The sequence below is a fragment of the Danio rerio genome, chromosome 12 (genome assembly GCF_049306965.1).
Source record: "Danio rerio strain Tuebingen ecotype United States chromosome 12, GRCz12tu, whole genome shotgun sequence".
Lineage (NCBI taxonomy): Eukaryota > Metazoa > Chordata > Actinopteri > Cypriniformes > Danionidae > Danio > Danio rerio.
In genome coordinates this window covers 29477296-29492152 of record NC_133187.1, presented here as the reverse complement: position 1 = coordinate 29492152, position 14857 = coordinate 29477296, and the positions used below count along the sequence as shown (strand labels likewise).

Genomic DNA, 14857 nt, shown 5'->3' with positions numbered 1-14857 from the left:
ACCTGGTCCAATTTTCATGTGAATTGTTGCATTGGAAATGTGTTTAATCAAATAAAGTTCAAGTGTTGAATATCCCCTTGTTAAGTGTGACATCACGTGAAGTGGCTTTCGGGTCCAACCGCTCTATCAAACTGTATGGGGAGACTCAACAAATGGTAATAATAAATGTTTACAAACCAATGTAATATTTTCAAAAATTAAGACTGCAATATACAGTTGAAGTCAAAAATTCTTTAGCCACCCTTTATTTATTTATTTTTTTATGTTTTCTAAATGATGTTTAACAGAGAAAAGAAATTTTCACAGTAGGTCTGATAATATTTTTAATAATAATTTTTCTTCTGGAAAAGGCCTATTTGCTTTATTTTGGCTAGAATAAAAGCAGTTTTTAATTTTTTTTTTAAAAACCATTTAAAATTATTGGCTCAAGGACAAAATTATTAGCCCCTTTAAGCTATGTTCATATTTTTCAATAGTCTACAGAACAAACCATCATTATACAATGACTTGCCTAATTACCCTAACCTGCCTAGGTAACCTAGTTAAGCCTTTACATGTCACTTTAAGCTGTATAGAAGTGTCTTGATACATATCTAGTACAATACTATTTACTGTCATCATGGCAAAGATAAATCAGTTATTAGAAATGAGTTATTAAAACTATTATGTTTAGAAATGTGCTGAAAAAATCTTCTTTCCGTTAAACAGAAATTGGGGGAAAAAATAAACAGGGAGGCTAATAATTCAGGTGGGCTAATAATTCAGGTGGGCTAATAGTTTTGACTTTAACTGTTACATGTCCATGCGTAATATCTGATGGCCAGAAAGTGATACAATATTTATAAATTGTTCAAATTTTTGTATTTGTGATGCAGCAAGTCCAGAGACTGTTGTGTACAGCATGATTTTATATAAAATTCACTTTAATGTGTGATAGGACTAAAAAGTGACCATAAACGAATATTTGCTCAATTCAGACGAGTAGCGGCTTGGACCCGGAAACAGCATTCCATACGTCACCAACTTAACAAGCGAATAGGATTGACCAATATCTACATAAATTGAGTTGCTCTGAAAAAAATAAAATAAAATTAACAATAAAAATAAACACCATTTTTCATTTATTTTACTTAAATTAAAGAATTTATTATTATTTATTCTCTCTTGGCCAGACAGTGGTGCAGTAGGTAGTGCTGTCGCCTCGCAGCAAGAAGTCGGCTCAGTTGGCGTTTCTGTGTGGAGTTTGTATGTTCTCTCTGCCTTCCCGTGGGTTTCCTCCAGGTGCTCCGGTTTCCCCCACAGTCCAAAGACATGCGGTACAGGTGAATTGGGTAGGCTAAATTGTCCGTAGTGTATGAGTGTGTGTGAATGTGTTTGTGGATGTTTCCCAGAGATGGGTTGCAGCTGGAAGGGCATCCGCTGCGTAAAAACTTGCTGGATAAGTTGGCGGTTCATTCCGCTGTGGTGACCCCGGATTAATAAAGGGAATAAGCCGACAAGAAAATGAATGAATGAATGAATTTCTCTGTTTTTGACAATAAAGTATTTTGATTTGAATTGGAAAATCTTCTTTAGTCAAAATGTTTCATTATTTTATTATTAATCAGGATCAACAAGCATAAACGGTACACACAATGCTAGTTTAAGCTTTATAGAATACAACACAGTTTTATTTTTTTTCCATTTATCTAAGAATAGTAATAGCTTGAGGGATTTAAAGCAGGGATGATGATTTGACTGCAGGTTCAACTCAATAACACAGACTCATCTATTTTTCAGTACGCCAACAGCCTCGCACAGGCAGATCTTTCGATCATGTCCAAGTCAATTAAACAAACAATTCAGACCAGGCTTAATCTGAGGCATAGTCACAGCCAGGCAATGAAAAATGTGTGTGAGAGCAGTTCCTTTATCAGTCCCTGACCAGACCAAATTATACGGTTTTTATCCGGCTTCGCTAACAGTAACTCATTACTTGCAGCCTCTTCTGGTTGTCATCTTGGCAACAGGGCCAAGATCTCCTCTCTTTGTATCAAATCCAAGGCATACGTGAGTTCTGTTTAACATGTGAACTGAACACATGAGCACATATGATTGAATTTAGATTGAAAATGAAAACGCGACTGGGCTGCCGTGTTTCTAGAGACTTTGCGATTTATGGCCTTAGCAGATGCTCTCGCTGGAAAATGACAAGGAGACTGCATTCACCGACTGCATCTGAAAGTAGTGAAAGACAGGGAGCTGACAGGGGCCTTCAGTGCTGTGTTTCTTTCCTAGTGTGTGTCATTATGATGGATTTGTTTGAGCTCAAATGTTTCTAGAAAGAACGAGCGAGTCTCCATTCACTCAGCTGGCCAAGGCGGATCACCTGTCTGGATGTTTACTTCAGTTGAGTGAGATTTTATGTTGCTGATTAATAGACAAGGACACACCCGATGAAACAGCTATAAAATAAGGAGAAAAAGCTATAATACGTTCAGTATTTACTTGCCATCATGTCATTCCAAATTCATTGGAACACTTTTGTCTTACAAAACATTGTAAAAAAAAATATTAATTAACAAGTTCTGTACTTTGTGATTCACAAGTGTTTTATCTTTATTCACTGTTGTGAACTGCATTATGGGAGTTTTAATCTCTGTTCTGTCTCCTTTATAAGGTGCAGTATGTAAGTTTGACACCCCGTGGTTGAACTAGACATTGCACGCCTGGTTCAAAACACAAGTAAGAGCAGGTTGCCAGATGGATGACACCAATAAAAGCAACAGCACGCAATTGAAGGAATATTTAGCAAATTTTTGTCCTAACCAGCACCTGAAATTTATATTTTAACAATGACTTCTATTTCCTGCAGCTAAACAACAGGACAAACTGTCAATGATCACCTCAGGTACACCACATGTGCTTTATCTAATGTTAAATGCTAATAATATGAGTTTGAATGCCATTTCACATTACATTTATTGGCATACTACTAAAAGCAGCAGCAAATAGTTCACCTCAGATCTTGAAAATAAAATGAACTATTTGAAATTGGACTTTAGAACTGTGACTCAGTGAAGGCCAACACATATCAGTGTTTTAGCATGTACATTTGATAATGTTAAAGAAGTTTAATATGTATTAATTAGATTGTAAACCTTACCATTTTCATTGGAGTGCTGTTAGTGCACTATTCTGAGTCAGGATTCTGCCACTCTGGCATGTTTACATGCACCGCGTGCTTGTGTTGTCATAAGAACACGCAGTTAATGAGTTCTCTCATTGCCTGCGTGTTCTAGTTTCGTTTTATGTGAGCGCTGAGCCGCTTTGTGTCATGTACTCTCCTGTCTATTGTCTAGTCCCACCCTCCTTGTTAACCCATTATTGGTTATTATGTTTATCTGTTTGTGTGTTAATTTACTTCTGCTTAAATTTTCCTCATGTCTGCTGTCTTGTGCCAGCTCGTCTGCGTATGTCACCTTTTCCTGATGTGTTCCAGTCCTGATCCCTGCCAGCCTGTCTAGTTTGTCTTGATTGTTTATTTGTTTTATTAATATTTTCCCCCTAGGGGTAGTTTATTTTGCTGTTTATTTTATTTTATTATTAATAAAACCCATATTATTTCTGCACTTGACTCTTCGCTCTTTTTCCCCAACCACTTGCTGTGAAAATTCTGTGCTTCTGAGTGTATTTAAATTTATGTAGTATTTCGTCAAGCTCAATTGCTTATCACTGCTTATCTCGTCACATAGCAAAAAAGTACATTTTTCAAACTGTTCAACATCAAAAGCTTGAGAAGAATACATAAAAATCCCATAATGCAATTCAAAAGCATAAATAAGTGGAAAATATTAATCACAAAATACAGTTTACAGATTTTTTTTACAGTGTATGGGAATTTTTTAAATATAACCTGATCAGTTTTGCAAAATTCTTGCAAAACATGCAAGAATAAATTCCTCATGTGCGTTTTGTGGCAATTTCAAAGTAACATGTCCAACAAATGGTGCTAAAAAGCATGAAAATTGCAAGATTTTACTTGATTGATGCATGAACATTTTTTGACAGCTGGGAAATCAAATGGCTGATGAGTGGCTGTAAAAGGTTAATGCTTTCATGCCATTTCAAAATAACATGTCACCTACATTAAAGCCTAAACCTATAACCAGCAATGCTAGAAAGAGCCATAAAATTGCATTTGTGGAAATAACCATGTGGTTGTATCTTCCTTGCTTTGAGCTCTTTCCTGTTTAAAAGGATTGGTCCTCGAGCGATTCACTTCACGAGTGCATCTGAGCAAGTTTACGGTGTTGGAAAAGCTACACATGGAAATAAATATATGATGCAAATGTTAATATGTATAGTTTAAAGGCCACCTAAGATGTAAATCATCTTTTGCAAGCTGTTTGGACAGAACTGTGTGTAGGTATAGTGTGTCCACAGTCATATTGGGGTGACATAAAGACAATAAGTGTCTTTTTAAATTTCCTGATGTTAAAATAGGATTCAAATCCCTCCCATTTTCAGGCTCACTGCAACATGATGTAGGAGTGCAGTTTCCCCACCCACCAAATTGATCGACAGCCGCATCTCATCTTATCATATCATCATATCATATCAACAAGACAGGATGTGAGCAAAGCAACAGAGATTAAAAGATCTGTTCAGCTCACTGTCATCATCAACATGATCAAGAATGAGTTTTACGGGTTAAAAACATTTTTAAAACAATGCTTGTCAGTGCACCATCTTTACTTCATCAGCACAGCCGCGTGTCAGAACAATTATAAAAGAAGATGCTTCAATCCCGGTTTGTGGACTATAAATCAGGTTTATTTTGTACATTAACATAACAGATATCCATTATACTAATAACCAGATACTAATGTGTGTCCTGTCACATTTGCTGTGCAAAGTTAAACACACTCTCTGTGTTTCCACTGTGTGTGTGTCTGTGTGTGTATGAACTTTTTTTTAAAAACATTGACTGTGTGACTAATAGCAGAAAGGCTTGAATTAACTCCACAACAAATACATCAAATAATCATTGGGAAAATTCTCACTGTAGTATTTCTCACAAACTTTACATGAACTCTGCTTCCTTTATTTCTGTCACTGTGCTGTTTATCTGACAGAGACGGAGACAAAGACACACTAACAGGCACAATATTGCCGTTAATCTATTCTCAAAGTTAGGTTGGGAGCTGGGTCTATTCTATGCAAGCTATGATGACTTTCACCGTGATATTTTAGCGCGGATATATACCTGACCGGTAAGCCAGCTGACAAAAAAGTGCCCTTCTGAATCAAATCAGCAGGATGCCTGACTTTACTGCAGTTCGGCAGTTTTACTTTAAATTATGAACATTTCATTCATGCCCCGTGACAAACTGGGGCATTAGATGCAAATAAGAAGTAAGGACTGGTGAGAGTGTTATGGAATTTAATAACGCATGACAAATGGAAAGAAAAAAAACTTCCGCATTTTGCGGTGTGTGTGTGGATCTTAAGATAATGTAGGCCTACAGTTCACAATTTATGTTTAACTGAATAAACAGTTAGTAAACACAAGTACATCTTATTGAACATAATTTATTTTCATCACCAATTATCATAGTAGAACAGTTTCTTAAGCAGTTGCATTTTGTGATGCATTATGGAAACAGGAGATGAGCCCCTGGTCTAATGTGCCACCTGGCTTGAAAAACCTAATTTTAAAAGTTTTATAATAGCTTTATAATAGTCTTATAATATTGTAAAATTTCAGTATGGGGACCAATTCTCACTTTTATCTCATCTCATGCAGTTTTTTTTTTAGTAGTTAATAATGCCTTGACCAGCATGACCATCACTTAATCATATTCCATACTTTAATTTAACAGCTATAAAAGTAAATTTTACTAACTATAATTTTAGCAGTAGGAGTTTACAGAGGCAAAAGTCACAGTTAAAGGGATTGTTCACACAAAAAAAAAGAAAAAAAAACTTTCAAAGAGACAGTAAACAAGTATTAGATTATATGAATGGCCAAGAACAGTAGATCCAGCAAAAAAAAAAAAAAAAAAAAAACTATTTAAAAAAAAAATTTATTTAATGTTTTACTGCCACAACAAACACCAAAAACAATTAGCAATGGGTAAATAAATGAACAAAGGTCTTTGTTAGAACTATGTTCCCCATAATATTCCATAAGTATTATTTGTCTGCTTTGAGTAAATTAACAAAAGTTATTTTTAAGACATCATTACTAACAACTGGCCATTGCATTAAGATGTTTTCTAGCAAAAAATGCATGTATTTATAATTGTTTAATTTATTTATGTTCCACTATTTGCTTATTTTATAATCTTCTCCTGGGCATATATTTAAACATATAGTACAAAAAGTTCATGCATTATGCTTGTATTGTAATGCATTAAGGATACTTGTTTATTCTTATAACTTGTTATGATTATTTATTAGATGATTCATCATATTATAGGGTGGTATAAGGCATTGGAACTACCCTTATGTAGAATAATACTTGTAGGCCTTATAGAAAGTGTTACTAAATACTGTATATGACTTGCGCATTTTCTTCCAAGACTTCTCAAGGCATTCAAAAGTAGTTTGTGACAAAGGGGAGAAATTTAAGTCATTATTTACTTACAGATCAATAAATCATTTGGTTGAAGGCAATAAATGGATACACTGCTTTTCTGTCATTTTTTCTCATTTTGGAACTTGACAGCCCTGATCCTCTATTTATTTTCATTATATTGAACAGAGCGGCAAGGATTTTTAGTACAAATCTACTTATTGTGCCCCAGAAAAGAAATCTATCGTATGTGGTTCGTATGACTTGGAAGGTGAGCAAATGCGTGTACTATTTGCGTTCAAACTCCCATTAATAGCAGTGATAATCTAACAGTGATTTTTATTGTTGCAGATTTGCACACACACATACTCCTGTATCTCCAAAACACCAAAAAAAAAAAAAACATGAAATATTTGTAATGACATTCATAATGTTGTTAACTTCCAAAATGCCACATATTTGCAAGAGACTTGTGACAGAAAACAGCAAAACTAGATTTTATTGATCTGTATTTGAATAAAATGGTTTATCACTAATATTGTTATATTTCTCCGCTTCCCAAACTTGATTTGTCAGCAGAATTTGTTTTAGGAGCAAAGAAAGTTATTAAATTCCAATACAATATGAAAACCCCATCAAAAACATGCAAATATAATAAATAATAAACCAAGTAAATCTTAAAATGAAGTCCTCAAATAAAATACAAGCCAAACTCTCAAACCCTGACCTGAATGAGTTCATAAATGAATGCAACATGACCTTATATTCCTCACAAATCATTAAGATTACATAAGTGTATGTATAATGAGAAAGAAGATGAATGTGCCAAAGCCTTTACTCCATCCGGGAGGAACAATGTTTAATAGATGATACACCATAAGGAGATCAAACTCAGCCTTTGACACAAAATGTGACATACAGAGTTCTCTGATGTGTAAGGTCACATTCGTACATCATCTACTGTCTATCCAACACCATCCTACAGAGCCACCTGCTGTAACAATAGGAGCAGAGAGAAGCGGGACACCTCGAGACTATTTTCAATTCAGAACCACTCAGAGACTACTAAAAAGTTTAGACCATTGTATATATTCAGTCAGGTGCAACATATACCAGCTACTGCACTGCAAAAATCATACATGAAGTGTAATATTATTATTTAAAAAAATATATATTATGATCTCATGTTTCATATCACTGTGTCAATAATTTTTTAATATTTTTTAACAATCTATTTAGGAATATTAGGATTTTTTTTTTATTCAATCACTTTATTTTAATTTACCAACATTACAAAGGTAAATAATAAGCATAAGTATTAAAGAGACCCTAAGTGTTAAAGAGACTCTTAAACTTGTTAAATAAAATGTTACAATGTGTGTGCAATATTAAAGTGTACATGCTAAACATCATAGCAAACTTTATTGTGTGAATAATAATGATAAAGTAAACCTCAAACTCAAACAAATTATGATAATCAAAACTGAGCTTTCAAGTAAAAGAAAAAACATAATTGTTCAAATACATATTGCAACATTTCAAATTGTGAAGTTGGATGACTAAATTACCCCCTATGCTAAAAATCTTTCAGATGGGGTGCTAGTGGCTGGGATGCACAAGAAAAGAAACCTAAAAGCCATTATAGTTTTACAGCACAATTGTAATCATTAATTTACACTATATTTGTAAATTGTACAGCATTACTGACAATTTTTACAGAATTACTGGCAATTTTTACAGTATTACTGGTAATTTTTACAAGCACATTGCATTGTAAGTTCACAATTACAACGATGCTGTAGTTTTAAAGCAAAATTTTACAGTCCACTTGTACATTTTACAGTATTACTGGCAACCAAAATTGCCACTAATAGTGTACATTTTACAGCAAATTTTTATTGTGTACTGTTTTATTGTGTACAAATAGTTTTATTGTATTATTTACAATCGTCTATAGCTTCAAGCAACAAAAATAAAGTCTTATAATAATTTTAAAAGCTTTATAATGTCTTCATAGTATGACAACACCTTTCATTCATTCCATTTAAAAACGAACTCATTATTTCAGTCTCATTGAAAGTGCGGGTTGCCTCTCTAGGGGTTTTTCACATACAATAAAGGATGTTAGACCACCGTAATAAACGGCAAAAGGGTAGACCTCTGTGTGTATTCTGTTGTGCTTGCTATTGGTATTTCACACTTAAAAACCTGTAAGGCCAGGTGCGGCGAGCTTGTGTGTGTTTGCTCTTTCTGTCGTGGCGCGAGAGAAGTGAACAGTTGGAAAAGCACTAGGGAAAAGGGCAGGAAGAGTGCAAATGCTATCCTGAGTTATGACCTTTAGCAAAAGAAAAAAAAAAATCCACACAAAGCCATGCCCAGGGCTAACAGAAAACTCTTAGTATTTACTAATTATTCCGAAATTTAAAGCACAGTGTGGTGGATCGCCATTGTCCCAGTGCTTTGGCTTGCAGTGTGCGCGTCAGCATGCATAGGTTAAAAATCTGACAACTTGACCTTTCGCTGGAGATTACTTTAGTGAACTCATTAGCATGACTGTGCTCCAGCGCACACGACGCTCTGTGTAAACCGATGAATGTGTCATGTAGGAGGAAAAAATGTCTACATACAGCGAAGGGCCACTAAAATCTGAAAAAAAGGTCAAATGTTCAATCAGCTAGTGGTGCTCCAAATTAATCTATTATATATGTGCCCATTACGCAAGATTAAAAAAAGCACTCGGTCACAAATTCAAAAACATTTCAACATTGTATGCAATTACGGCTATAAAATACTATCAAAATAATATCACATGCATGCATTTGGAAGTAGATTATCATGTAATTATCATGTTATGTAACAGTACAAGGATGTTTATTTTAGATTTTATTAACAGTAATGACTGTTAGAGCTGATTTTTGCTAAAATAATGTTTCTAAATGTCTTAAGGAATTATTTTAATATCATCTTTACCCAAGATGTTTTCTTATAGTGTTTTTATAAGCACAAACAGATTCAAGTAGACGTCCTGCAGTTTTAGAAACATTGTTACAGTGTTCTATGTTGAATTATCTCAAAAAGAGTGGTCTTTTTATTGTGATATTTTACAATGTGCTAAAACATAGTAAGAGTTTGAGAAATGACTTTATTCAACGTCATTTTCTATAGATATTTTAAATGTAAAAATATTATTAGATAGAAGTGAAATAAACAAAATAATTTCAATATTTGCAACATGCAAACGTGTCTTTAAATTGTCTAAATGTCTGCTAAATGTTCTATACTTTACCAAGGACACATGATGTTTAAATAAAAAGATAAAGAAAATTAGAATTGCATTAGTCAAAAAAAAAAAAATCAGTTTTAACTCATACTTATACAAGTACAACATGCATGATGCATGAATGCATGAAACGAAAGGAAAAAATCTGTTAAATATTGCACTGCAAAGAGCAAAACTAGTTGAACTCATCTGTAACTTAGACATGCAACTAAAATATGTTAAAGGGTCACGAAAAAAAACTGCATTTCTCTGTAATTTGGATGCACTCGGTAGGTAGTGTCAGAAAGCCGTGTGTGTATAGACTATATTGTCACAAAATGCGGCGAAAATTCTACACGACAGTAATAGTTTGATTGCGGTGTTTACATGTTTACACTTAGAGAGCAGCATTTACATCTTTCAGTCCATAATAATGTAGTAATATTAACATACTGTAAACTTTAGTAACTTAGAAAATATTTTGACTAAGGTCTATCTTTAAACACTGAAAGAGTACTGCTGTCGATACGACCTAACTTTGTCATGTGAATAAACAAACAAAGATCACTGATCACACACACTTACTAAATTTGTAGAGACAGGACAATTAACACCAACTGTAGCCACGTCTTTTTTAAAAGGAGAAGAGCGGCAAATCGGGATTTCACCATTTCCAGATGAGAAAAGCTCTTAAGTAAAAATGTTCCTTAGACACGGATTTTTCTCGCGCGTTGTGTACACTGTAGTCCACACGTGAGTGCAGCTGCGCTCTCATAGCGGGAAAATGAAAACAAAACCTTAGATATAGCAAATTATAAAAGCAACACTGACAAACTGTGTCTCCAAACAATTCTTCCACTTGTTTTGGCAACGCAACGTGGCGTCTCTCTGCCGTCTGAACACAGTACAGACTGTAGAGGTCTTCAGAGCTATCATGCATATTAATAAAGTTGCACCACATTCAGTATAGAGCGCGCTGATTGTTTTGAACCAAGTCTTCCTCATGAATTAATGCTGCACACTCAGAGACGTCACGATGCACTCGCAGGTACAGACATCCAGTCTACACACTGGATGACATGAAAGTATCTAATTACCGTGATGCAGCTTCAAAAATCTGTTTCAAACTCGAAGAACGAATTTGCTCGAAATAACAAAAACAAAACAATTTTTCACTTTTTAGTAAAATGTGTCCTAATACTGTTTTTAGCAGCGTGGGACACACATATGACTGTCAACAACTCAAAAAATGTGTTTTGGTGTTTCGTAACCTTTTAAAAGATTTTAAATGCATGATGTGGAGGGAAAGAACCACCTGATGCGTAGTGGATGGTAATTGCCTTCGCAGAGTGCATTTTAAATCCTTTAATGCATGGCAAGCCGTTGATTATACCCTGCTTATACAACTGACCTATCAGTAAGCCCCTCCCCTCGAATGCAGATGAGAAAATGGCATTTCAGTTACATGGGAACTCTTTAAGTTGTATAAACCGTTTAAATTAATGGTTATCCATATCTATGAGCCAGTAAGTCACGCAATAGTCTGTTTTGTGTTCTGATTGGCCTTTTGTCCACCAGAGTTTTAAACTTGTGTAATTTACATGAAAACAGGAAATAATGCTATCTGAGGCTCACAGTATGGCCATTTCCATATACTAATGTTTTATGCGTTGGTAGACTCATATTTTCTTTATATGCCATTTTTTAGTTCTGGTAGCTGTCACTGTTTAACATTTACCAACTTTGTTTGTTTGTCTGAGTTAGCAACATCAACTAAGTGGTCCAGGCTTACCAATAGCTAACATTAACCAATAGTGCCTGCCAAATTGCGAATTTATGCATTATGTGAAGTTTATTTCTAAACTAATTTCGAGAGGATCACATGCATTTGATTGTCCACAGCCAGTCCCGCATTAGCTAACACATGATTAACCAATCAGACGATTCTTAACTCCCTACAAATAACCAGAGATTCTTACCTCAGTTTCTTCATCTTGAAGAATAACTCCTCCCACCCCTACTCCCCCTCCTTTCTAGATTGGGCGACATGACAGCTCAGTGATTAGCACTGTTGCCTCACAGCAAGAATGTCACTGTTTAGAGTCCTTACTGAACCAGTCAACATTTCTGTGCAAAGTTTGCTTGTTCTATCTGTGCTCATGTGGGTTTCCCTTGAGTTCCCCGGTTTCCTCCCAAAGTTTAAAACACACAACCTAAGTAAATTAAACATCCTAAACTAACATCACTATCGAGCAGTTAGTAAGCCGTATATCTCTCTTTAGCCATCCCTATATCTGTCGTTAGCCAGAAATAAGTCAGGGGAGTTCATCGAGACCTACCTGAGCTCAAACTCCCCTCTCGCCCTGCTAACAGGAGGGACTCAGGGCTCGAGTATCTGCAGCTTACTCCCACAACAACATGCCAAACAAGCTTTATTATCAATCATCAGCTAAGCTTGAACTTCTAAATCTATGTCATTTTTGTAGTATAAACAGTTTAAGTATTTATTATAAAGTTTTTATTCTAAAAATAGCTTTGCTTTAATTGTACTTTAAATACCCAAATGATGCACTTATTCAACTGTAAAAATAAGTGTGGAATGTTGGACATTTCACACACTCAATGGCCGCAGCTTTGCTAATATACAGTAGCAGGGGCAGAGCTATCAGGCACTGACATTGGATTACTTTATTTATTTAGTATTGTGCAAGCAAAATTCTTCTTGTTGAGTGATTATGCTGTCCTCTATAGTGAATGTGGTTATACTCATGGCAACCTTCAAACATGGTTTAGGAAACAGTATTTTTCAACCCAGGATCATTCTGAAAATGTACTTCTATATACATTTCTGGAGAGTGCCAAATACAACCCAGGCTCATTCTGAAAAGGGCTTTCCCACCGCAAACAGTTTGTCCAGTTAGCTCTTGAGGACTTGGAACGCAGAGAGGAGCTGACCACGACGACCGGGTTCGAGTACGGGGAAGAGCGGTTCCAGAAATCAGATAAGACAAAAACAGAATCCAAAAAATAAAGTGAGCAAATTCATAACAGGGTGAGAATGTAGTAAAATCTGAATGTGTGGTAAAAATCAGACGAGGGATTTTCTTTTCCTGTACGGCTTGGCAGGTGGCCGGGTCAATCGGTAAAATTGGTCGGGTTCAGGGAAGGAGGAGGGTGGGTTAGCTGATTGGCCGGTCAATCATTCAGCCAGTCAGACAGACGGTCATTTGAAAGCGGCATCTGGTGGGTTTATGCGAGAACAGCGTGGGCGCGAACGGCACTCATGAGAGAAACGAAAAAACGCACACAGCAACCTCTCGTGGATTCACGAACACAAAAACTGCAAAAATATGTACCTCCAGGGATATTTTTCGCGGTCTCCAGAAACGTCCATGGGACAAAGTTTTTGGAATGAGCCTGGGTTGGCCAAATACCTCCCAGGAGCTATGTTTTTTGCAGTGACTGACTGACTGACTAACTGACCGATCCGACTGACCCACCCTCCTTCTTCCCTAAACCCAACCAATAGTATTTTAAAAAGCACCAATTGACTTGCCCACCCACTTCTCTAAACCCAACCGACAATTTTAAAAAGCTATACAGAAAAACAAAAGCCCTTCTCTAATTTTTAACATGTTTTACCACATTTTCACCCCATTATCTACTTATTTTATTTTTTAGGATTCTGTTTTTGTCTTATCTGCTTTCTGGAAATGTTCTTCACCGGGCTCGAACCCCTTTATCTTGGTCATCTCTGTGGTTAAGTCTACCGTCATACATGGCAGGCTAACTAGACAAACTGGTAACAGCGGAAAGCCGTCTATACGAAGGTAAGCGGTCAGCTAGTAAGTGCGAAAAGGAACAGTGTCATACCTCCCCTCGGCGTTCATTTAAAAAATGAAATGCAGCAATACGTACTTCTGGCTACATAATTCGTGATCTCCAGACATTTATATAGGGCTACGTTGAGCCTATGTTGAAATTTCCAGTTAAAAAAAATATTGGGATATTAAATCCATATAAACAATGCTGTCAAGTGTCCAAGTGCATAAGTACATAGTACATAAGTGCATCGTGTATAGTGTGCCATTTGGGATGCAGTGTAAAACAATTGAGGCTACAGACATTATCAGTTTACAAATCTGCTGTTTGTTGAAAACTCATTACTTTTTTAAGTGCCATTTTTAAAAATAAAATAAAATACTGCTGTTATTATCCCTCAAACAGAATTTCAAAGTTGACCAGACTCTTTAAAACACCCAATTAGAGTGACCTTAAGTGTCCCAACAATGCTATTCCTCAGAGAGAAAAATGCACTTACTTTATGGGGCAGAAACAGCGAGTTGACACAAGAAATCAAACTTGCAGTGTCCTCTGCATCAGGGAGGCCACAGATAACAATCTAGAAGAAAAAAAGAAGAGCCTGTTACACGCAACACAACAAAAAACTTGAGCAAAAAAGGGTGTGCGAACCACGGATTGAAGAAACGAGAAGAGACTGAAAGTGAAGAAGAAAGGGTCAGTGGGTCTTGTATGGTGCTGTAATGAGGTGGGCAGGTGTGATGTGGAGCAGGACTGCCCTGAGCTGGACCTCTGCCTTGTTATTCCTGCTGGTCTGATGACTTCTCCGCCGCTGCTTAGCTCTGATGGCCGTGACACATGTTCACGGCTCCTACAACTGTCCGGGAGCTGGAGGAAAGTTTGGGAAAATGTGCTGACAGGGAAAACTTTTATCCAGAAGCTTCATTCTGGCTGATAGTGTATGTGACAGATGCGAGCGCTAACAGTGCTCATAAGGAGGACTGATGAACTGCCTATCGATCCTACAGTGTGTGCCTTGAAAAAACAGGAACAGAAAGGGTCATACTGGTATTCCAAAAAAAGCTGAGGGATCAGGAATCAGATTTAGCTTTAAGACAAGGGATCGGATGTAGTACTCAAAAGTTTGGGGTTAGTATGACTTTTTTATTGAATGAACAATGTTCTTTATATGTAGCAAGGATGCATTTATTTAATTAAATGTCGGAATACACATATTG

The 14857-nt window shown here is 36.1% G+C and overlaps 1 protein-coding gene across 2 annotated transcripts in view; it reads right to left on the bottom strand.

Annotated features, from left to right (window-relative positions):
• The window catches only part of spata20 (spermatogenesis associated 20), a 73083-nt gene that overhangs the window by 21321 nt on the left and 36905 nt on the right, over positions 1–14857 (bottom strand). For both annotated transcript variants that reach the window (XM_073918539.1, XM_073918540.1), the window contains exon 15: positions 14140–14220. In XM_073918539.1, coding sequence (XP_073774640.1) covers positions 14140–14220 — 81 coding nt within the window. The remainder of the gene's footprint in view (positions 1–14139; positions 14221–14857) is intronic.